Source organism: Myotis lucifugus, unplaced genomic scaffold, assembly GCF_000147115.1.
Source record: "Myotis lucifugus unplaced genomic scaffold, Myoluc2.0 scaffold_7, whole genome shotgun sequence".
NCBI classification, from domain to species: Eukaryota; Metazoa; Chordata; class Mammalia; order Chiroptera; family Vespertilionidae; genus Myotis; species Myotis lucifugus.
Window position 1 is genome coordinate 2,531,384 of NW_005871055.1, and position 25,455 is coordinate 2,556,838.

Consider the following 25,455-nt stretch of genomic DNA (forward strand, 5'->3'; position numbering starts at 1 on the left):
AAACACCCATGGTTACTGGGATTACAGCAACCCCAAACAACTGGAAGTGATTAGTCGATCAGAGACACACAGGACTGGCAGAAGATGGCAAAAATGGGACCAAGTCAAAACCTTCTCGTTTTGGTTACAATATAAAGATTCATATTCCAGATGAGGCCCTGTCTGTTCTGGCCAGTACTGTGTTTTTAACAAATACTATCTCTCTAAATTGAGGCCTGGATGGCCTACCTGAGAATAACACCTCTGTGAATTAAAAATAGAAACACTTGAAATGGCTGTGTTGGCATCTGGATAACGATACAAAATGTCTTATGAGTGTATGCAAGAATTACACTTTTTACAGAATTGTAGAGTTGGAAGATAATAGAGACCTAGTAGATAAAAAGGACCTGAGCTTTGGGCTCAGTCACTTGCTTCACTAGCCACATCTTTCTAATCCTCAACTCCCTCATTATAAAGTGGGAACAAAGTATCTATATTTCATAAGACTGTGAGAATTGAGATGACTATATGTTTCAGTTTCCTTATCTATCAAATGTAGAAAATAACCATTACCAGTTATTGTAAGGATTAACTGGCACAATGGATGTAAAGTACCTGACTGGGTGCCTGCCTGGCAGTCCATGCTCATGAATACTAGGGAGTATAATGAGCGTTATGACGAAGCTAATTCTGTAGAGAATGCTATACACTAGGCACTGTTTGAAATGGTTCACACATATCTTCTGAGTACATCTTCCTAATTGCCCTTTTCTTTGTAATTCCCATTTTACAGAACCCAGGCTATCCAGCTCCAAAGCTGGCACTATTAGCCACAAATTGATGATGATGATGATGATTCTGATACATGAGGACTGGCACATGGTAACTGCTCAATAAATGCTTAGTATTATTAAAATGATCACTAGTTTATTTGTAAAGATTTCTAGATGCATCTTAGATACTCTTTCAAGAATTAAATCACTTTTATTCCCTTTCTTATATATTGAACTCTTTCTTGCTATTATTGAAGCCTATGTTTTCTTTCTCAGATTTCTAGGAAAGAAGGGAATAAATACCTTCCTGAAATAGTTAACTCTATTTAAGAATATTCAGAAAGTTATTAACCCCAATCCCTTTACATATTTTTATCAGTGCCAGTTTCTTGTTTGCTATCTATTTAATCTTATTGGTTGCTTTTCCTTGAGTCCATTCCAGTTTTCTTTCATCTCTCTGAAAGCAGGACTGGACACTGTTTTCTCACATGGTTCTCATCCCTGTATGTTTAGCAGAAGTCCTTCCTGACTGCTAACTCTCCATCTGCTATAGGAAGTCACAGTGTTAGGCCTGACTTCTCTTCCTGTGGCTGATCTTGTAAATGCAATCACCTATTTAAAAGGGTTGATCTGGGGATGATGTTTGTAAAAGTAACTGTAGCATGGTACCCCATAAATGCCAATCTAGACATTTACTAATACCAGATGAGGATTCTGATCCCCTCAATTAAAAATGTATTCCTGCATCCCTTTCTAATACTGTGAATCCTCTAATGGCCCATTTGTCCACAGGGTAAAACCCAATGTAATTTGCCTGTTCTCACAGCATCCAGGGCTATTCACAATCTGGTCCCCACGACTTCACCAGCCTTCTCCCCTGCCATTGCCTCCCACCTAACACATGTCTCCTTAGTCACCCTGAACAACCTGCACTGGCACACACTGTGCCTTTTATGGAATGTTCTGACTCTCAAGCACTTGGGAAATTCCTTAGCATCTTTCAAGAGTGAACTGAAGCATGACATTCTCCACGAAGGCTTTCCTCATTCATCCCACAGCATTGTGCGCATACTTCCCTACAGAATTTAGGAAGACGTTTGCTTATTTGTCTTCCTTAAGTTCCTTCTTTGAAGGCAGGGCCTACATTTTATTTTTCTAGCCCCAATGCCTGTTGTGCATGAAGAACTTAAGAAATGAATGAATGAACCACATTCATTCTTCAGTCTTAGAACAAGCACCATGTCCCCTTACCCTCATCATTTTGGCTCTTATTCGCCTATTGTCTTGCCCTGGTGCTCAGAGCCCACCTAGCGGTTGCCCTCAAGCCCAGAGCAATAGCACTTGTCACGTAGGTGACTATAGAAGAAAATTCAACCATTCGATTGTATACATAGTTCATGTCTTCACACAGTTTATACAAAACCTTATGCTGTTTTATCCTAAATAACTGTATGCATATGGATTTTCTTAAAAGAGCAAATGTCTTAATTCTTACAGTCCCCAGAGTTTGAAATTAGGAATTTAGTTAATTATAAAGATCTTTCCTCTTCCTTTCCTCTTGGAAATGATAGAATTTTTCCTAATCTCCTGATGCAGTTTAGATCTTTTTAAAAAAATGAGGCTTTCCCAGGGTTTTGAGTTAAGATGGTGGATTAAAACTGCATCAGAGAACTTCTAACCTCTAATACTTAGCAAATAATAAAAAAAATACTCCCTCCCTATAAAGAACAATTACAAACAAGAACCAAAGAGGAAAAGGGTATAACTGAAGGTAAGGGACTTCAAACATTGCATGGAAAGGACAAAGAAGGTTCCAGAGTAGAGTGGAGAAGCATGTCATGGAGAAGCTTCCAACCCCGCCCCTTTCCCCTGAAATGTCCAAATATCTTTGCTTAGGAAATATTGAAGCATCTTAATTGATATTTTTAAGGGAAAATAGCAATGTTGAAATAGCAATATTTATGGGAAATAGCAATAGTTCTGGGGCAACCAATTTGTAAACTGCAAAAAAAGTAGGCAATATGGGAGCAAGGGAGGGTGGGGGAAGGAGAAGCCAGGAGGCATAGAGAAGTATAGCATGGATGATCCAAAATGCTCCTCTGTCTCTCCAGTCAATGACAGTGAAGTGATTTCTAGAAAGAGAGTTCTATCTGTGAATTCCTAGTAGAAGTGAGGTACACACAGATCTTCTATGTGGGGAATCAGGATGTATGATGTCTTCTGGGGTTGCTGGTCAAGTTACTGCTTCCTGGACAAGGAGAAAGTGAGATCAACTCTTTTTCCTTAGAGAATTCAACTAAGAAGCCATGGAATGGCCTACAGCTTTATGCAAACATTTTGGCATTAATTTTTTCCTGATTGGTTGATTAGGGTTTGGATAATTTCCTCCAATAGTTCTGGGATCAGTTCAGCTTTAGGCCCAGATTATTTTCTTGGCCCATAAACAGAAGATTACCTGTAAATTATCCAGGATGATCCGGAGGGAGTGCACCTGCCTTCGGACAGCCCCTGAGAACCTTTCGTAAGTTGTGGCATCATATTCACTCATTTGGATCTCCTTCAGCCTGAAATCAAAGGGGGCAAAAAAGACAGCAGCTGATATCATGTGCATCGGTCTTTTAGTTCCATTCCTCTACTGCTAGAGCTGCGGCAAACTTCAGAAAGGGTATAACACAGCGGTTCTCAACCTGTGGGTCGCGACCCTTTTGGCGGTCGAATGACCCTTTCACAGGGGTCGCCTAAGACCATCCTGCATATCAGATATTTACATTATGATTCATAACAGTAGCAACATTACAGTTATGCAGTAGCAACGAAAATAATTTCATGGTTGGGGTCACAACATGAGGAACTGTATTTAAAGGGCCAGAAGGTTGAGAACCACTGGTATAACGGAAGGTAATCAACTTCAAACACTTCATGGGAAGGACACAGAACAGAGTGGAGAGGCATGTCATGGCTTTTCCAGGCTGCCTTTGAGGAGAAAAGCAAAAGGCAAGGGGTGACGTCTCAGCTGGGAGTATAAAAGGAAGAGAATGTCCAGTGGCGTGCTGGCAAATTGTTAACATGTCGCCCTCAGGACAAAAAAGAAAGTCATGCTTTGCAGTATTTGCTCATTTCTGTGGTGTAAATACCATGATGGATTTCAAGCTGCCAACAATGAGTTCGCTAACACTGAGTTAGAAAGAAATGTGCACAATTGGCTCTCACACTGTTGCTATATCCCAAAGACGTGCCTCGATGCTGGCAGTGAGTCAGTTCATGTGGAGGCTCCTAGTTGCTTTGTAAGACCAAGGACGTATATTTGGTTGACTAAGTTAATAGTTCAGGCCCAAAGAATGTAATTAATGTGCTGCTATGGGAAATACAAGAGTTTTCTGAAATTGCTGATGTACTTTTAATAGGATAATTGTATTTTAATATTGTGGCTTTGAAATCCCTCCCTCCCAGTACAGTGCTCCTTTTTACTGTTGATCATCATTTGCCTCTGCTGTGGCCTGCTATGCACGAGGGGTTCCCCGAGCATCACGTGCCTGTGCCCGGAGCTCCCACACAGATCCCTGTCACATTAGAGCCTTTCCCTGCCTCTCTGTCTACTAACTCCCACATACTCATACTCATCAAGACTCAAATCGATGATCAGCTCCTCTGGGAAGCCTGTTCTGATTCCCCAGGTCTGTCTTCCGTTGTTACTTCACACCATCACTATCAGAGCATTTACTACCTGTCCTGTCTCCCCACCAGCCTCTACACTCTTTTAGGGAATGGCTGGGTCTTTCTCATCTTTCTATGTATAGCGGCTAACATGGTACCTAGTATAATAGGTATTCAAGATAAACTGAAATGAATGACCAAAATAAAAATAAGACTCCAAATCATTAAAAATGTAGCATCTTAAACTAATCACACATAGAAGTTCATTCACCGAGAGAGCTTTTCTTGGGTTTTTATAGCGTCATATTCATAATACACTAATTTGATTACACATTCCTAGAAGTTTCTATAAATGTAACGGGTGCTGACACTAGAACACAGCACCGTCTTCTAAACTGCTGCATGTAATTGCATTAGTGTGTGCGCATGTGTGCAAAGTTGGAGGTATGGGTCCCAGGTGTGTAGCTGAAGCTGTTATCTAAAGTATATTTTTCTCACCTTGGGCTGCAGAGAGAATGAATGGTCTCTGTTCCTCCCTGGCAGGCCAAGCTCTGGGGAGAATCCATCCATCGCAGGACAAAGTACTTACCAGAATCACATAAGGTTAGGCCTAGACTGCCACAGGGAAGATTTGCAATCCCTGCCCTAACACCCAGCTGGGTGAGTTATCGCCAACTCAGGTTTCAAGACCCAGCTCGAAGGCCACCTCCTAAGGAATCTTGCTTGACCTCTCCAGTAACCTGATGACACCCCTTCAGTGTCTTCCACAGATATCTGCTATAGAACCTATACACTTTATTGCCTTTAATAGCTATGTTTGTTTCCATCTGTCATGATGTTTTCAAACTTTATTTTCTACAATAAGAAATAAGCTTTAATACACTGAAATACAGGATACACAAATGCATATGTGTGTGTTTTTAACTGAACCAAAAATTTAATAAAAAATGTTTACTGCATGTGATACACTCTGATATTCTCTTCTATTCCTCTGGGAGGAGAAATATGTCTTATTTTTTCTCTGAATCTGCAGTACCTAACGCAATGCCTGGCACACAGTGGCACTCAATAAAAGCTGTTACATAACACTTTGAAAAAACACTATCAAAAGAGAAATACCTGAAAGTTAAATAATATCTGAATGCTTGTTTCCTGAGGTGACATGCCAAGGTGCCCTTCTAAATTTACTCTCTGTTCTGAAGAACAAAAACAAATATGTGCATAGGACTTGACCTCCTAACAATATTTCTCATGTTTAGTTTTGGCAATCTCTTAAACCTCTCTATACATTTTCATTAGATGTTATGTTTCAAGTATCAAGGTGGAGAGAAGCTGGGCACAATGAGTATTACTGGATATGCTACCTACCTCTTCATACCTAGGAGGCCAATATGCTTTTTCCCAAAGAAGAAAGATTAGAAAAAAAATTGTAGCCATAGCTTATCCTTAGCAGGGGAAAAATAAACACACACACACACACACACAAACTCACACTCATTTCACACATCCACTTACAGACATATACACACACACTCATTTCACACACATACTCACTTCACACACACACACACACACACACACCAAGGAAGGAGCCAGGAAGTTGGTCTTAGTAGAGAGATTGGAATTAGCTCATATAGGGTTACCTCTGGCACAACCACGTTGCACCCAAAACATACCACATGCTGTTTTAATACTGAAGAAATCTGGAATCATATCCCAGACTTTGTCAGATTTCAGAAATATCACCTACAAGGTATTCAAAAGTGATAACAAAGTCTGAAAGATGAAGACTGAAGCAAGGAATGGGGAAAGGAAATAGGTAATTTTAGGCTCTGTATCAGACAAGCTGCCCAGTGCTAATACTCTCAAGCCCACAAAACTAGCTGAAAATAAGTCTTTCTGCTACTTTACCCCTGACCAAAACTGCAGGGCACAGCTGCTTCCCATCCTAGTAATCCATGTGGACTAACTGCACTCTGTTGGCACAGCATATTCTTACAGGGTATACTTATTGTTATGTAAGAGTCTGGGAATTTAAGTTTTCATTTTACTTTTTCGTGTAGGTCAGACTTAAATACTATAATTTTGGATCAATTATGAGAAAAGCAAACATAAGCTGAGATCCATAAGCTAACTTCCCTGTGTAAGCCTGATTAGTTTTGCAAATGGTAGTTGGTACAATTTCCATCCTAAATGTTTTTCTAAGCATGTAAAAGTACCTTACTGTCTATTTCATTCATGTTTTGTTGGTTAATATTTCTGTTGTGCTTCATGCATGTCTTATGCTTATCTACTTCTGTTATCTGTTCCTGTTCCTGAGTTAATAAATTTTGATATATAGGAACCGGTTATCTAGATGAAATCCAGATGCAAGTGAGTGCTAACTCAATGCTGTGTTGATGATGTCAAGAACCCATCAGTTGTATTAGGCAATATGGTGGGCCTCTAGGCTGATGGATAGCTCTGTCTGTCTGTCTGATTTTAGCCAGACTCTGAGTTAAGTATTAAAGGGGGACACCATCACCTGTATGAAGGTGCACATTATTCATTCTACAAATATGAGTGTTTGCTGTGCGTCAGGTTCTGGGCATAGGTCTGAGGATATATTATAGAACAAACCACTCTGCCCTCAAGGAACTTAGTCAGTGGAGAGGCAACTATTCACACAACTGATGATATACTGGGAGAATGATAAGAACTGTGAGAAAAGGGACAAAAGCATAAATGAGGACTTGACCTCATTCTGCATATGCCTACAGCTGCAAAATAGCTTTAAAACTATTTGAATTACTTTTTTGTAGACATACTTGTGTGTGTGTGTGTGTGTGTGTGTGTGTATGTATGTTTTAGAGTCCTTATCTTTCAGAGATATACTCTTAAATATTTATGATGAAAAGATAGGATACTTTAGATTGGCTTCCAAATAATCCAGGGGTGGGCACTGAGAGTAAAGCCAGATTTTTCTTCTTGAAGTTGGTCCATGGGGTTCATTATACGTGAACCTACTTTTGCCTCACCCTGTATGTTTCTCTCTAATTTTGTTTATGTTTGAAAGTTCCATAATAAAAAGTTAAAGAAAAATCTTTAGCAGCACTAACTTGAATACTCATCAAATGGGAGAATTTACTGTGTGAAAGTAGAAAGCAACATTTTTTCCCCTCTGTATTTTGCTATACGCTGACTTTCTCAGGGTCTCCGTGTGTTTTTATTTCTTCCTCTCCATCTCATACCCTTGCCCACCTCCTGTCTCTCAACCACTTCATGCTGTTCTCTTTCACCTGGGCTTAGAGACTCTCCACAACACTGCGTAAAGGTGGATGGTTTTCTCACTCCTTTCCCACTTTCTCTCTTACATCCTCTAAATTTAGTTGTGTTGTTGTCACAGATGCTCCTTGACCTCTTTCACCTGTGGGGCAATGGCCCTAATAGAATCAGGTTCTTTAACCCTATTATAGGAATCGGAACGGGCTGGATACTTGTGTCCAAGCACTTGCTAAAAGCCTTTCTGCCTCCCCATGAACTACTCGTGTGCCAGAGCATCTAACCATCTGTGCACTTATTCAAAAACTGAGACTGGATATTTATTTGTGAGGTCCTCAGCGTGGCAACAATAGAGGCTCATTCGTTTGGGGAGGGGATGGGAGAATGTTGCATATCTAATTGTTTGGTTCCTTCCCTAAATGGGTATCATTTATATGAAATGTACAGTAATATCTTAATTCCAACAAGACCTTTCCTTACAGTATTTTCCCCACTTTTTGTTTGTTTTGAGAAGTTTAAACTGCTTGCATTCCTAACATAGTTATCTGTCCTCACAACCTCCCTGGGAAGCAGGGAGAGGAAGTCACCTATCTCCAGAAGAGCAAATTCAGGCGGTGAGGATAGATGGCTGTTCAAGGTCACCAGGAAAGCCAGCACATTTGCCTTATCCACCTGTACAGAGGCTCCTAAGGCTTGCAGGCTTTCCTGAGGGTGTGGCAGGAGGAACCTGCATGTTTATCCCCATTGTTTTGCTCTGTTTACTTGCAGGATGTGTAAGCACAGCATGTGATCTAATACCAGATGTTCTACGTGGAGGAACTTCATAGATCACATACACTTGAGCATGCTTTTATCTGAACGGCACCCCGCTCCTTTCATTGGGCGCAACAACCTGAATCTGCCTCCCAAGCCACCACGGGTCCCCTCAGTCCTGAGGGAGACACTGCTGCTCCTCTGGCCTTTTCCACTTTTAGCTGAAGAGCATCATGAGGCTTCTTCTCATTTTTTTAGATGGTTCTGATCAAATGGCCCAGATGGTTCCAGATTGTCTGAAAGCCACAGGTTCTTCAGCCCTGATTTTAAGGCCTCCACCGACAGGCCTCCCGTTCAACTTCACTCCCTGACCCCCAGCTGGTGCCTTTAACCCAGAGAGGACACTATGCTCACCCCACGGGTGCTTCTGCCCATTTGGCTTTCCCTTCCTGGAATGTCCCAGTCCTGGCTGAGCTCCTGCCCTAACTCCCAATAGCCCACTGACCTGTCCTCTGCACAGCCAGGGGGCAGAGTCTCCTACCACGTGGCTGCAGCACTCACAGGAGTGAGTGTGAGGGAGTGAGTGTGAGGGTGTCCACACACATCCCCAAGATCCCTGTGTGGCCTAGAACAGATGTGGATGGAGTGATTTGAACTTTAATTTCTCTTAAGAAAAATATCTTTGGTTTTACTTCCTAATGTGCTCAGTTCCATCTTCTACACAGTCATAGGTAATCAATACATTTAAGAGCCTGAGTAGAAAGAATGGGGAGTTATGCTCACATGGCTGTGTCCATTAGGAAGGGGGAAGCTGTGGATTTGTTTGTGGTTCAAGTGGCCGCATGAGGCGGAGATCCACACATATCTGGGTCGGTTCAGGGTCCATTATGACATTTCACCACAGCGGCCAGTGCTGCCCTGAAGGGACCGGGCCCACTCACCTCTGACGAAACGCTTTCTGGCCCATCTCTCTCGCAGCTCTCTTCACCTCCTCGGGAACCGCGTCCTTTTCGGCCTCAGAGACCTGGTACACTGTGTGGCCTGCGTCCAGCCGGTAAGGACCTCCTTTGCCACCCAGACCTGCAGTGTCTCTTCCCCCTAGAAGGAAGCCATGGAAGCTCAGGTTGTTTCTCTGATCCAGGCCACCAATCAAGTCAGGTCATGATTCCAGGCAGTCCCATGAAGCATATTAACTGTACTCATCTCATAATTAAATATTCAAGTGACCTTCTTTTGGAAACAAAGGGTGCCCCCACCCCTGTTCCAGATGCTTCTCCATTTCCCCAGCCAGGCAGATCTTACCCACATTTCAAGGCCCAGTCCAAATTTCAGGACATGCCATCTGATGACTCTGCCTCACAAGGACCAATGCTCCTGTGTACTCACTATTCGTTAAGCTTTTTTCACCAACTATACGATGGATTGTCATAGTTTATATATCTTAGTAAATCTGCACTTACAAGAGTGACTTTGAATATAAAAAATTCTTAGTATATATTAATTAAATGAACAACTTAACTTTTTTCCCCTCATGTTACCTTACTTTTCCTTAAAATAAGAAAGACAACTAGGGTATAGAAACCATTTCATATGTTTAGCAAATGATAAAAATGATGCACAGAGAGGTTAAGAGACTTGCTTACAGTTTCATATCAGTGGCTTAGCCAAGATTAGAAACCAATCATTATACCAACTTTGAGTTCTAGCCTAGAGTACTACACAACAGATAAGCACTACCAGCTTGAGAACAGTTTACAATACAAACCCAGTTTACATGCTTGTAAGTGTGGATTAGGTAATATTGCCCAGACTGTTTACCATGGAGATATAAATTAAATGCCTAGAAGACTAGGTAGGTAAATATAAGAAGTGGTAAGAACTTTGGCTAACTAGAAGACTTGCTTTGTCTAAATACATTCAAATTCAAATTATTTTTAAAAACTACATAGACCTAAAGAATACATATATTGACCAAGATTTGGTCTCTGGGCTACCAGTTTATTACCCTAGTTTTATAATTATTAAAATATTAGTAATCGGTTTCTTTTGTTCATTCACACATAATGTGGGAAATCAGAAGAGAATCCAATATTGGAGGGGCAGCATAATATAATACAGTAAATTAGTATTATATAATATTGTATTGTACAGTTAAGCCAGACTGCCTGAGTTTGAATCCTCGCTATGCACTAGTAAGGTTTCCGTGAGGGACATTCCTTACTTCTCTGTGTCTCAGTGTCCTCTTCTGTAAAATGGGGTTGCTAATATCATTTACTTCGTGGGACTGCCATAAGGCTAAAATGCTTAGAACTGTGTTTGGCACAAAGTAAGAGCTATATAATAAATGACTGATCTCACTATTATCATTTAGGTAACTTCCAGTCACATAAATGAGGTCAATTCTAAGTTCATAAATGGAAAATTTGAAAGCTTTTAGGCTTTGGTGAAATTATGTCACATTTTTATTTTCTCCATTGGAACCTTGATTGGTATAATAAGTCAAACCAAGAACTCAGCATGTACTGCTTTTCTTATCAAAGTCCAGGTAGGCCATTTCCTTCTGGGAAATACCATGAGAACAGCCCATTAATTATAGTAATTTTACCCTTTGGTTCGAGCACATCTTATTTCCTTCTTATTTAGATATTGGTGGTGGAAAATTCCTTCTTGGATGTGTGTTATTCCTGGCTCTCACGCATGGATAGCTATAGATGGAGGGACCAGTTACTGGACAATGACAATGAGCTCCAGAGGAGGAAAAGCTTTTATGCGACCCGACTCCTTTTGCACAGGAGGTTCTCCTTAGGAATGGGTGGATCATGAATCAGAGCTGAAAACTTCCTAGGCGCTGAGGTGACATCATTTTTTGAGGAAAGAACCCACAACTGTTTGGAGATGGTGTGAGTGATGGTCAGCATGAGTCACATGGTCCTTCGGGCAAGTCATACTGGTGGAGAGGGCATGAGGGGGGAGTTCTTCATAATCTCCACTTCTAGGAACCTTTCATTTGTACTAATTAAATAAGAAAAGCTTGCAGGAGGGTCTAGACTTCACATAATCTTGAAGCTAACAGTGAATATCCTAAGTCAGTTCAGAGAGAAGTAGAAAATGGGCCAGGGAGGGGCTTTGATGACAAAAAAGGAATCAAATGACTTGCTGGGTCAGAGGTAAGTTCAATATTTGAGAACTCTGAGGGAAAAGAATGAAAGAGATAAAAAGAATCTGGAGCAAAGGAGCCTTGAAAATTGAAAAAGAAAGACTGTGGGAAGCAAAAGCAGGCTTTCCAGTCCAGACAAATATGTGAGGTAGTAGATTCAAACTGAATAACAAGTAAGAGCCTCCACTTCAGAGCAGCCAGCAGCTGGGAAACCTACATCTGGCCAGCTCATTCTGCAGTGCATTCCATATGGATTCAATATGGCAGGTTTGAACTAATTTCCAGATCAGAGGGCATTTCTAAAAATATCCTTTCTTTAGAGCTGATGCTTAATGAATAAACAGAGCAGGCAGCAAGTCCACAGGCCTACTTGATAGCACATTGTCCCAGCACAGAAACCATTTCCTCCTGAGGCTGTCAAGGCCAAGAGGCACAGACCATCCTAAGGGAAGGCCAAGTTCGCAGCCCTCGCCAGCACTGCTCAGGCCAAGATAAGATCAGACAGTGCGCACATAGTCTGGCTGGATTCCCGAGGCCCAGCAGATGTGTCTGCTCCAGCTGTCTGGGAAGAAAGAGGAAGACAGCAGCCATGGGAACAATGCTCTCCTCAGGCAGCCAAGAGGAAGGAACGGACCCCAGCCATCGGTTCAAACTGCAACCAACTCTCTTATCTCAAAATCCTGCATCCTCGTACTCACTTCTGAGACGTGGAAGAGAAGCGCATTTCTTTTCCAAGTCAGTTAGTCAAGAAAGGATTTATTATAGATTTCTGGCATGATCCCAAGGGCAGGGAACTTAAAAAAAGGGATTAACACTTTTAATGAATACATTCTTCATGCCAGGCCCTGAGCTCAGTGCTTTACAATCATAATCTCATTTAATTCTCACCACAACCTTGTGAGGCAGTTAATATTTCCCCCCTTTTACTGATGAAGCAGCTCTGGGTCCAAATGGCCTCAGGTCAGAGCGTGGCAGAGTCTGTGGGACTCCAAATGGCAGGGTTTTTCCATGTTTTGATGCTGGGTTGGGACACAGGGCAAGGGTACCATCCCACTGGCTAATGGGAGACAGAAGAGGCGCTGGTCCCCAAGCCTCCCTAGGAGTGCTGCACTGTCTACGTGGGCTTGTGAAGTCTCAGGAAACCGGATACAAGGGAATGCCAGTGCCACCAACCTGTTCCGCCAGCCCACGTATTGCCGCCCACGTGGGGCATGTTGTCAGGGTCCTCCTTCCCATGTTTGGGAGAACTCACGTCTTCACCACTATCTCTGTTGATTGTTACCTAAAAATGAAGAATTGAGATCTTATCACTATCCCATGACCAACACCAAAACTGCAGGGCAGAGAGAAGAATTCGTTTCCCCCAAGTCCTTAAGGTATCCCATAACCTAAGGCCATAGGGCACAAAAGATACTGTTAGTATCTGGCAAAAATCTCATCAGATTTAACCTCCATTGTGTTGGGAAGAAGACAAATTGAAAAAAAAAATTTTTTTTTTTTTTTTAAGAAAAGCATTTACACAAGGAACAAGATCTACCAGAAGCAGGGAAAATGGATCTCACCAGACTGCCTCTCTCCCAGAGTTTTAGAATGACCACTGCCTACCTATTCCTGCTGAGTCACATCAGATATACATTAACCTATTTAATTTCTAAAGAAATCTCATTCTCTGGAAAATGTAATTTCATATAAAATAAACAGAAAATACCCAAGAAAATGTCATCTATTGTGCTTCAGTGATATAGGCTGTATACACAGACACTTAAAAACAGTTTATTTATTTTCTGGACCCACTCTAATTTTATTATGGTATTTTTACTTTTCCTAATTCATCTCAATTCTAAAATTGGATTTACTATTCCTACAATTCAAACAGCATACGTAGCACCTCAGCCTTCCACTGTGAGAGCCTATGGCTTCTTAGTCCCTAATTTCATTCAGCACAGATTTACCAAAAGGACTGATAACCACACAGGAATTCCAATCCTGTGGGCAGTTCAGGAGATATTACTCCACAATAAAATGAATTGAAGCAGTTACATTTCATGTACCCTATTAACCTGTTCCCAAATACAATGATTTTCAGGGCAGACCTGATCAGATGTTCATTTATTTGTTCAAATAAGACTCACAGAAAAATGTACTGGCAGGACATCATGCCAAGTACCATCTATACCAGGGGTGGGCAAACTTTTTGACTCGAGGGCCACAATGGGTTCTTAAACTGGACCGGAGGGCCGGAACAAAAGCATGGATGGAGTGTTTGTGTGAACTAATATAAATTCAAAGTAAACATCATTACATAAAAGGGTACGGTCTTTTTTTTTTTTTAGTTTTATTCATTTCAAACAGGCTGGATCCGGCCCGCGGGTTGTAGTTTGCCCACGGCTGATCTATACTAATAAAAGGGTAATATGCTATTTAGACCGAACATCTTCTGGATGTCCTTCTGGACAAAGCCATGGTGGCAGGGGCCGAGGCAGAGGCGGTTAGGGGCAATCAGGCTGGCAGGGGAGAGCAGTTGGGGGCGATCCGGCCAGAAGGGGAGAGCAGTTAGGGGCGATCAGGCTGACAGGGGAGCAGTTAGGGAGTGATCAGGCCAGCAGGGGAGCAGTTAGGGGGCAATCAGGCAGGCAGGCAGAGGCAGTTAGGGGCAACCAGGCAGGCAGGAAGGCGAGTGGTTAGGAGCCAGCAGTCCAAATTGTAAGAGGGATGTTCCCCGAGTGGTCCTGGATTGGAGAGGGTGCAGGCTTGGTTGAGGGACCCCCCCCCCCATGCACAAATTTCATGCACCAGACCTCTAGTGGGGTCTATAAAAGCCAGGGAGGATTGGTCTGCCCTCAAACTGTTTACAGTGAGGCAGGAGAGGTTGCAAATGGACCTGGAGTATGAGGCCAGAGCAGTCTTTATAGGTGACCCAGTCATTGTTAGGACATGGACTTTCATTCTGGATGTTAAGATTAATGAAGGCATGGAGGTAATTTAAGGTCTTCACAAATAAAATAGCTATAAAGAATGAATTCAATGTAACTTCCATTGTCTTATATGCAGATGAGTTCATTTCAAATGTTATGACATTGTAAAGAGATTTCCATTAACTGGATCTTTCTGCCAATAACTTTGGCAGCATTAACAGAATTTTTGCCATAACCTCAGCATACTTTAAGAAAATTTACCAGCCAGGACATGACAATTGATATGAATTCCACACACATAATCATGCTCTAAAAATGGGTGAACATAATTTTTTCTTCTTTTTAAAAATTAAACTATGCAGAGTAGTTAGTAACATTTAGAGAACAAATAAACATTTAAAATACTTTCCCCAAAACTTGCCACCACTTTCCAACTTGTCCAGAGGTAATGTAATAAGTAATAAATTAAAGTATGTACACTGACTACAAGAATTCTAAACCAGCACTAACCAATAACGTTTTCTGTGTTAATGTCCATGTTTACACCCATAGGATCTAATATAGTAGTTATTGAGTATTTGAGGACCTGAAATTTAAATTGTATTTAATTAAGTAAAATTTAATTTTAAATGCCCACACATGGCTAGTGGCTATCTCATTGGACAGCAAAGCATAAGGACAAGCTTGTCTCAGCCCTGGAGATACTATTTGGAGATTTTGGTAACATCCCGTAGATGTTCTCCATGAGAAATTAGAAAAACAAGAAACAATTCAAAAGTGGGATAGTTATATTGTTGCTAATTTAAGAAATCTATCCCCTCCTCCCACTGCCAGAGCAGCAGTATCCTCCTCCAACCCGCCCCAGATCCACTAGTCCACTTTGAGAGAACCACTACCTCTATCCTCCCAACTATTGGTGGCCCTGCCCTGCTGAGCTTGCACTCTATAATACTGTGAGTGTGCTGTGGCCAACCTGGTCCCACAGTGCAGAAGGATTTCCAGGAGGTAAAGGCAGACTATAGGAAAAACTGAGTTGGGTAGGGGCCATTTTCCCTCCCACGCCCGACCACAGCCACTGTTCCTGTACAGAGCCCTCCCTTCACACAACCAAATCTTGGTTTGCTTGGGCCTGATGAACTCTGTTGGCCTTTAATGAACCTTGATGACTCCTTGAGACCCCATCTCACCACAATGGTCTGAGGGTACCTGGTGGATGGCAGCTGACCTTAATGAACCCTCAGACTGTTGATGAGTAGCCTCAGACCCAGCACTGGCTCCAGGTTTGACTCTATATCAGTCTGGGGAATACCACTCACCCCTACCTGGTGACTCACTGAGAACCTACCTCATGCAACTTGCTTACCACCAAAGCTTCTTTCAGTGACTGAGTTTAACAGGCAGCTAGCAGGCAGAGACTGACCTTAGGCCAGCCGTGGGCAAACTACGGCCAGCGGGCCGGATCCGGCCCGTTTGAAATGAATAAAACTAAAAAAAAAAAGACCGTACCCTTTTATGTAATGATGTTTACTTTGAATTTATATTAGTTCACACAAACACTCCATCCATGCTTTTGTTCCGGCCCTCCGGTCCAGTTTAAGAACCCATTGTGGCCCTCGAGTCAAAAAGTTTGCCCACCCCTGCCTTAGGCAGTGACTGAGTTTAACAGGCAGCTAGCAGGCAGAGATTGACCTTAGGCAGCCTTGGGTCTCTTGCTGACCTGCCCCCAGGCTTGATGCTGGTGGAAGTCAGCCTTGGTGCACAGCTTAGTCCCTTCCACACACACCCAGGCCCAACAGAGGCAGCCACAAACTATGGATTGCTTTGTAGCCCCAAATAGGTAGCTCAAGGCTTGTCATGGGCAGCACCTAACATTGACCTGCACTGGCGGCCTTCTCAGGGTGGGATTCAGATCACATCAGAGCACAATCCAAGTAGCTCTACAAGCACCACATCCAAAAAAAGATCTCAGTAGGCACCAGACCCTGTTGAAGCAAATTCCTCTTTTTGGGGTCAGCTGCCTCACAGTAGCTCACACATTGAGGTGGGGGATGATCCTAATAGCCAACTGGAGAGGCAACCCACCCCACATGAATTAACAGCAATTAAGACTAAAGTACAACATGAGGGCTCACATAACCCACATGATGGACATTCCTGAAGCACTTAGTTCTGGTGATCAGGGAGACTGTGCTACTGAGCCCCACAAGACTTCTACCACATAAGGCAACCATACCAAGACTGGCAGAATTGAAGATCTACCTAATACACAGAAACAAATACAGAGAAGCAGCCAAAATGGGGAGACAAAGAAACATGCTCCAAATGAAAGAACACAAGAAATCCCCAGAAAAAGAACTAAGTAAAACGGAGGGAAGCAATCTACCTGATACAGAATTTAAAACAATGGTTATAAAGATACTCAAGAAACTTAGTGAAAATTTCAACAAAGAGACAGCAAGCACAAAATAGGACATAAGAGCCATAAAAAAAACCAGAAATTATGAATACAATATCTGAAATGAAGAATAATCAAGAAGGAATAAACATCAGGTTAGATGAAGCAGAGGATCAAATCAGCAATTTGGAAGACAGGGGAGTAAAAAAATAAACAATCACAGCAGGAGAAAAAAGAATTTTCAAAAAATGAGGATAATCTAAGGCAGTAGTCGGCAAACTGCGGGTCACGAGCCACATGCGGCTCTTTGGCCCCTTGAGTGTGGCTCTTCCACAAAATACCACGTGCAGGCGCACACGTACAGTGCGATTGAAACTTCGTGGCCCATGTGCAGAAGTCGGTTTTCGGCCTGGGCGAGTCTATTTTGAAGAAGTACTGTTGATATTTGGCTCTGTTGACTAATGAGTTTGCCGACCACTGAACGAAACAAGTATACAAGACGAGTGTAAATGGGAGAGTTGGAAGGGGTTGACCTCAGCGAATGTACCTCAATCAGATTGAGGACATTTTTAGCAAAGGCCAGCTTAGGAGTACCCTAATTAAGTTAATAACAATGTACCTACCTATATAGTTCAAGTTTAAAAATTTGGCTCTCAAAAGAAATTTCAATCGTTGTACTGTTGATATTTGACTCTGTTGACTAATGAGTTTGCCGACCACTGCTATAAGGGACCTCTGGGACATCAAGTGTTACAATATCTGCATCATAGGGATACCAGAAGGAGAAGCGAGAGAGCAAGTGATCAAGAACCTATTTGAAGAAATAATGGCTGTAAACTTCCTTAACCTGTGAAAGAAAAGATATACATGTCCAGTTCAGGTGATCAGGGAGACTGTGCTACTGAGCCCCACAAGACTTCTACCACATAAGGCCCAAACAAGATGAACTCAAAGAGGCACACACCAAGATACATCATGATTAAAATGCCAAAGTTCAAAGGCAAAGAGAGAATCTTAAAAGCAGCAAGAGAAAGACAGTTAGTTACCACAAGGGAGCTCTTATAAGACTGTCAGTTAATTTCTCAACAGAAACATTTCAGACCAGAAAGGATTGGCACAAAATATTCAAAGTGAAAAGCAAGTACCTACAACCAAGGCTACTCTACCCAGCAAGTTCATCATTTAAAATTAAAGGTGAAATAAAGAGCTTCTCAGACAAGATCAAGCTAATGGAGTCCAGTATTACAAGAAATGTTAAAGGATCTTCTTTAAGAAGAAGAAAGGGAAAAAAAAGATGAGTATAAATATAAAGAATAAAATGGGTATATACATGTACCTACCAATAACCATTTTAAATGTAAATGGCTTAAATGCTCCAATCAAAAGACATAGAGTAGCTGAACGGATAAGAAAACAAAACCCACATAGATGCTGTCTACAAGAGACCCATCTCAGAATGAAAGAAACACACAGACTTAAACTGAAAAGATGGAAAGAGATATTTCATGCAAATGGAAACAAAAAAGAGGAGGTATCAATACTTATATCAGACAAAATATACTTTAAAACAAAGGCTATAATAACAGACAGAGAAGAATATGACATAATGATAAAAGGGTGAACCCAACAAGAGAATATAATCCTTATAAACAGTTATGCATCCAATATAGGAGCACCTAAATATATAAAGAAAGCCTTGATGGACATAAAAGGAAGATATTGACAGCAATACAGTCATAGTAGGGGACCTTAACACCCCACTGACTTCATTAGATAGATCTCTCAGACAAAAAAATCAACAAGGAAACAGTGACTCAAATGACACACTTGATCAGCTAGATTTAATTAAAATTTCCAGAACATTTCACCCCAAGAGGCAGAATATATATTCTTCTCAAGTGCACATAGGACATTCTCAAAGATAGACCACATGTTAGGGTACGAAAACAAGTCTCTACCAGTTCAAGAAGACTGAAATCATATCAAGCATCTTCTCGGATCACAATGGTATGAAATTAGAAACCAACTACTATAAAAACACTCCAAAAACATTCAAACACACAGAGGCTAAATAACGTGTTATTAAACAATGAATGGGTTACCAATGAAATCAAGAAAGAAATAAAAAACTTTCTAGAAACAAATGAAAGTGAACATACAACAACCTCTAATCTATGGGACACAGTGAAAGCACTCCTGAGAGGGAAGTTCATACCACTATAGGCTTACTTCTAAAAACAATAAAATTTTTTTATAAACTATCTAACCCTACAATTTAAAGAATTAGAAAGAGAACAACAAGAAAAGACCAAAGTAACTAGAAATAATAAAGATTGGAGTAGAAATCCATGACATGAAACTAAAAAAAATACAAAAGATAAATGAAACCAAGAGCTGGCTCTTTGAAAAGATAAACAAGGTTGATGAATCTTTAGCCAAACTCATCAAGAAACAAGATGCAAATAAAGATGCAAATAAATAAAATAAGAAATGAGAGAGGTGAAATAACAACTGACATCACAGAAATACAAAGGATTATAAGCAAATATTATGAACAACAACATGCCAACAAGCTGGACAATCTGGACAAAATGGACAAATTCCTAGAAAAATACAATCTTCCAAAATGGAATCAGGAGGAATCAGAAAACCTGAATAGAATGATAACAACTGATGAAATTGAAGCAGTAATAGAAAACCTCCCAGGAAACAAAACCCTTGGTCCAGATGGCTTCACAGGACCAAACATTCAAAGAAAAACTAACACTATTCTCAAATTGGTCCAAAAAAATCCAAGAGGAAGGAACACTTCCAAGCTCTTTTTATAAGGCCAACATTATCCTAATTCCATATAAAGACATGACAAAGAAAGATAATTACAGGCCAATATCCCTGATGAACACAGATGCTAAAACCCTCAATAAAATATTAGCAAAACAGATCCAGCAATATATTAAAAAGGTCATATACCATGACCAAGTGGGATTTATTCCAGGGATGCTACACTGGTACAATACTCACAAATCTACAGATATGATACATCACAGAAACAAATTGAAAGACAAAATCACATTATCATATCAAAAGATGCAGAGAAAGCATTAAACAAAATCCAACACCCATCTTTGATAAAAACTCAGCAAAGTGGGAATAGAGGGATCATAACTCAAGATAATAAAGGCCATATATGACACACCTACAGCCAGCATCATACTCAATGGGCAAAGACTAAAACCATTTCATCTAAGAATAGGAACAAGACAGGGATATCTGCTTTCACCACTGTTATTCAACATAGTCCTGAAAGTCCTAGCCACAGCAATCAGACAAGAAGAAATAAAAGGCATCCATATTGGAAAGGAGGAAGAAAAACTCTCATTATTTGCAGATAATATTGATACTGAATATAAAGAACCCTAAAGATTCCACCAAAAAGCTAGAACTGATGAATAAATTCAGTAAAGTAGCAGGGCACATAATAAATATTCAGAAACTTGTTTCATTTTTCTATGCCAATAATAAACTCTCAGGAAGGGAAACTAAGAAAACAATCACATTTACAATTGCATAAAAAATACCTAGGAATAAATTTAACCAAGGAGGTAAAAGACTTTTACTTGGAAAATTATAAGATACCAAAGACAACAATTTGATAAGATACAGATAAATGGAAGCGTATACCATGTTCCTGGATAGAATGAATTAACATTATTAAAATGTCTATACTACCCAAAGCAATCCATAGATTCAAAACAATTCTTATCAAAATACCAATGGTGTATTTCACAGAACTAGAACAATTAAAAAATTTATGTTGAACCTCAAAAGACTTGGAAGAGCCTTAGCAATCTTGAGGGTAAAAAAACAACAACAAAGTTGAAAGTATTATGTTACCTGATATCAAACTATACTACAAGGCCATAATAGTTAAAACAGCATGGTACTGGCATAGAAGCAGACATATGGAAAAGAATAGAGAGCCCAGAATTAAAACCTTGTCTGCACGGTCAATTAATATATGACAAATGAGGCAAGAACATACAATGGGGTAAAGATAGTCTATTCAATAAATGGTATTGGAAAAATTGGACAGAAACTTGCCAAAAAAATAAAACTAGACCACCTCCTTACACCATATATAAGAATAAACTAAAAATAGATTAAATATTTAAATATAAGACTTAAAACCATAAAACTCCTAGAAGAAAACGTAGGCAGTAAAATATCTTAAGATTTCTTTTAATAATTTTTTTTCCCGATCTATCTCTTCAAGCAATGAACAAAAGAAAAAAGTAAATAAGTGGGACTACATCAAACTGAGAAGTTTTGCACAGCAATGTAAATCATCAACGAAACAAAAAGACAACCTACTGAATGGAAGAAAGTATTTTCCAATGATATATCTGATAAGAGATTATTATCCAAAATTTATAAAGAACTCAAACTATATAATACCAAAACTAAACAATTCAATAAAAAAATGGGCAGAGCACCTGAACAGACATATCTGTAAGAGGAGATCCAGATGGCCAATAGACATATGAATAGATGCTCAACATCATTAATTGTCAGAGAAATGAACATTAAAACTACAATGAGATATCATCTCACACCTGTCAGAATGGCTATCATCAATAAATCAATAAACAAGTATTAGTGAGGATGTGGAGAAAAGGGAACCCTCATGTACTGTTGGTAGGAATGCAGATTGGTGTAGCCACCATGGAAAACAGCATAATGTTTTCTCAAAAAATTAAAGTGTTGCCTCATGACTCAGCAATCTCACTTCTGGGTATTTATCCGAAGAAACCTAAAATGCTAATTCAAAAGAATGTATGTAGCCCTAACCGGTTTGGCTCAGTGGATAGAGCGTCAGCCTGCAGACTCAAGGGTCCCAAGTTCGATTCCGGTCAAGGGCATGTACCTTGGTTGCGGGCACATCCCCAGTAGGGGGCGTGCAAGAGGCAGCTGATCGATGTTTCTCATCGATGTTTCTAACTCTCTATCCCTCTCCCCTCCTCTCTGTAAAAAATCAATAAAATATATATTTAAAAAAAAGGATATATGTACCCATGTTCCTTGCAGCAATATATGGAAGCAACCCACATGCCTGTCAATAAAGGAGCAGATAAAAAAAAAAGCTGTGGTACATATATACAGTGGGATATTACATCAGCCATAAAAAAGAATGAAATCTTACCATTTATGATAGCATGGATGGACTTAGTGTATTGTGCTCAGTGAAATAAGTCAGTCAGAGATAGACAAATATAATATGATTTCACTTATATGTGGAATAAACTATCTAATACAACTGAAACAGACACATAGGCACAGAACGCAGACTGGTGCTTGCCAGAGGGCAAGGGGTTAGGGCAAGCATGTCAAATTCGTGGCCGCGGGCCACATGCGGCTCACAAGAAATATTTTTGTGGCCCAGCCCATATAATGATGTGAGCAGTTATTTACAATTATGAAAGGAAATAAGACTCCTGTCAGATCCAGAATTACTGACATTCACCTTGGGTCAGTTTTGAAAGTAATCTCTGCGAACAAGATTTCCCCCGAAGTAGGAAAGATAGTAAGAGAAGAGATGCCAAGTGTCAGGAAGAAAACATTAATTTTATCATTGCTCTTGTTCTTTTTTTTTAATACTATACTTTTTGAAATAAACCTATGTTTCTATGAAAATTGAAGGGTTTTTTTTTGGGGGGGGGGCCTCACATAAACTTAAACCTTGTTTATTTGGCCCATGTTAACCTTTGAGTTTGACATGCTTGGGTTAGGGGGACTGGATGAAAGAGGTGAAGGAATTAAGAAGTACAAATTGGTAGTTACAAAATAGTCATGGGTTATAAAATACAGCATAGGGAATATATTCAATAATATTGCGATAATTATGCATGGTGCCAGGTATTGGAAATATTGGGGGAACACCTTGTAAAGGATATGACTGTCTAATCAGTACACTGCACACCTGAAACCAATACATAATAATATTGAAAGTAAACTGTAATTGAAAAAAATAAAGATTGCAAGTTGAAAAGAACCCCCCCAATAAATAAATAAAATTTAAAAAGAAATATATGTAAATGTTATAATTATGGTCTAACTGAATTTTTAAACAAACATAATAGTGCTTACATATGGAGATACATATTTTATGAGAAGATAAGTTTATTTTGTATACCTTTATAATAATAAATAAAGTACAAACTTTACATTTATTATAATAGTACTGTCATTTCTTAAAACTGTTATGGACTGCTTCTGGAAGGATCTGCAGAGTCCATGGAAGATTCTTTTTTAATATCTCTAATGGTGGCAATTACGTGTTCTTTACAAATAGATTTTATTTTTAATAAACAGCCCAAGGATACTTGGAGTTGATTTCTGCTGAAAATAATTTGCTAATTTGCTATGTGTATGTACCCTTTGGCAAGTCAAACTTCTCTGGCCTCAGCTTTCTCTTCAGAAAGAAATGGGGCTGAACTCAATGATTTCTACCATTCTACCCGTGCTGCTGTGCTCTAACTGATTAAACGACTCCACATCTGGTAAATAAGGTGATAAGGCTGGTGTTTTAGTCAAAACCAGGTACAATTATACAGTAATGAGGCTAGTTTATACGTAAGAGTTGTGCCTGTTCTACAGGCCAATTCTAAGAGATAAAGTTCAAAAATAGTCTGAGCAGTGATAGAATTATTGGAATAACTGTTCTGAATACCATTCCTCACGTGTGTGTGTGTGTGTGTGTGTGTGTGTGTGTGTGTACGCACGCGTTTAAAAACCAAGTGAAAAATGTCTGAAGAGATATAGAAAGCAAATTTCTGTGTCTTGTATCTTTATTTTCATAAAAAATTAGTCATCTCCTTTAGATATTCCACACAATCCAGTAATTCTGCTGTAAGAAAATAGTCTTTTAAGAACCATTACTAAAAATGTTGGCACAAGGCAAAAGAAAAAGCCCCTCAAATTGCCCCACCTCAGTTACCTAAAGAATCATGCTCTTGCAGTTGCAAAGACACCTATAGTGGGCCAACAGTGGGTCAGGAAACTGGCTATGAAATTTCTGGGCAGAAAGGAACTGGCGTGTGCTTTGTCACCTGTGTGACTTGCCAGGCCATCTGCTGAGAAATGGCATTGCTCACATTGCCAGCAAGGCAGTCCCTCACTAACCCCAAATGGGAGTCTAGAGATGTTTCAAAATTGACAAATTCTGAAAACCATCAGCCCAAACTGATTTATTCCAGAGAAACACATACCATAAAATCCAGGGATTCTCACAGGAATCTATTTCTCTAGGTGGGTGGGAGGAGCACATCTGCTGAGGGGTTTTCAAAGCCATTTTAGGGCATCTCTTATGAAGTGACAGTGATTCATGAAAGATACAAGGCAGGAAGTCTTAGACAGTCTAAGCAGGACTGTCCCCAGAAACTGAAACAGATACTAGGGAAGGCCTCTCATGTGAGGAAGTGCGTTTCCTGGGGACAGACGTGTGCTATAGAACCCTGGTCAAATTTCCGAGTGCTCTCCAGTGTGTGTGGAGGACTTGGACTGCATTTTCTCTGAGGGTTGGTTTCACCTAGAAAGAGCTCAAATAAAGTCATTCCAATTATTGAAATAGACACTACTGTATTTACTCCCTTAAATGGACCAACATTTTCCCCAGATTACAAATACTGTGAACCTTACATCTTCTGATGCTACTGATGTACATGCTGAGACCTTGGATGTGTTTCTCATACCTGACACCATTAGGTAACTATGCTGCAATCCTAAGAATTGTTATCCTCTTCCATATGAATTAAAATGGGAAAAACATGGACCTTGTGAATTATAACTCATAAAAATGTTCCAGAGTACAGCAACCCGAAGCTAGAGCGGGGAAGGGACATGACTCACTAAAGCCCTGTAATTCTGGGCAAGGCCCATATATTTTAGGCTCCTCCTCAAGCTCATAATTTTTAAGAACCATCAGTAAAATTATGTAAATTGCCAGAATACAATCCTGAAAGAACAGTTAGGCCTGGAGCGATGACTGGACAGCACAGCTGATTCCCATTTTCCAGCGGAGACTAGGTGGGGCTCAGCAGACATTCTTAGTTACCTACCCAACACCCACCCCTCTTTCTTCTTTCAAACAGAAGTCAGATGCATCATGGTTGGCTGGAATTAAGCACAGCAATCTCATTCCCCTTCGCTAGTGATTGGCGCAGGGTAAGGCATGTGACCTCAGATGTAAGAGAAAGTCTGTCAGGAGGTTTCTGCGAAAGCTGTAGTCTCCACCTGGTGACCATGTGGCAACGAAAGAAGGTGGCAGAGGAGCCTAACTGCCCGATGGCATTGTTGAGCGGCAGAACCAGCCCGGAGTCACTTACCTCTGATCTTCCATATAAGCAAACAACAAATGTCCTTAGAGTTTAAGCTAGTTAGTTGGGTGTTCTGCTGCTTGGAGTCAATTGCATGAAAACCAACTGACTGATGTATTAAAGGATGAATGAGAAGCAGTAGGGAAGGATTAATTATCCTGACCTTTTGCAGGGTATCCGACTTCTAACAAGA

General features: G+C 40.3%; 1 protein-coding gene across 3 annotated transcripts in view; it reads right to left on the reverse strand.

The window, feature by feature from the left end:
• The window catches only part of VWA8 (von Willebrand factor A domain containing 8), a 366,788-nt gene that overhangs the window by 32,952 nt on the left and 308,381 nt on the right, over positions 1-25,455 (reverse strand). For all 3 annotated transcript variants that reach the window (XM_023748236.1, XM_023748240.1, XM_006083505.3), the window contains 3 exons: positions 12,754-12,862; positions 9,365-9,521; positions 3,211-3,319 (listed from right to left, as the gene is read on the reverse strand). In XM_023748236.1, the coding sequence (XP_023604004.1) occupies positions 3,211-3,319; positions 9,365-9,521; positions 12,754-12,862 (375 nt within the window). The remainder of the gene's footprint in view (positions 1-3,210; positions 3,320-9,364; positions 9,522-12,753; positions 12,863-25,455) is intronic.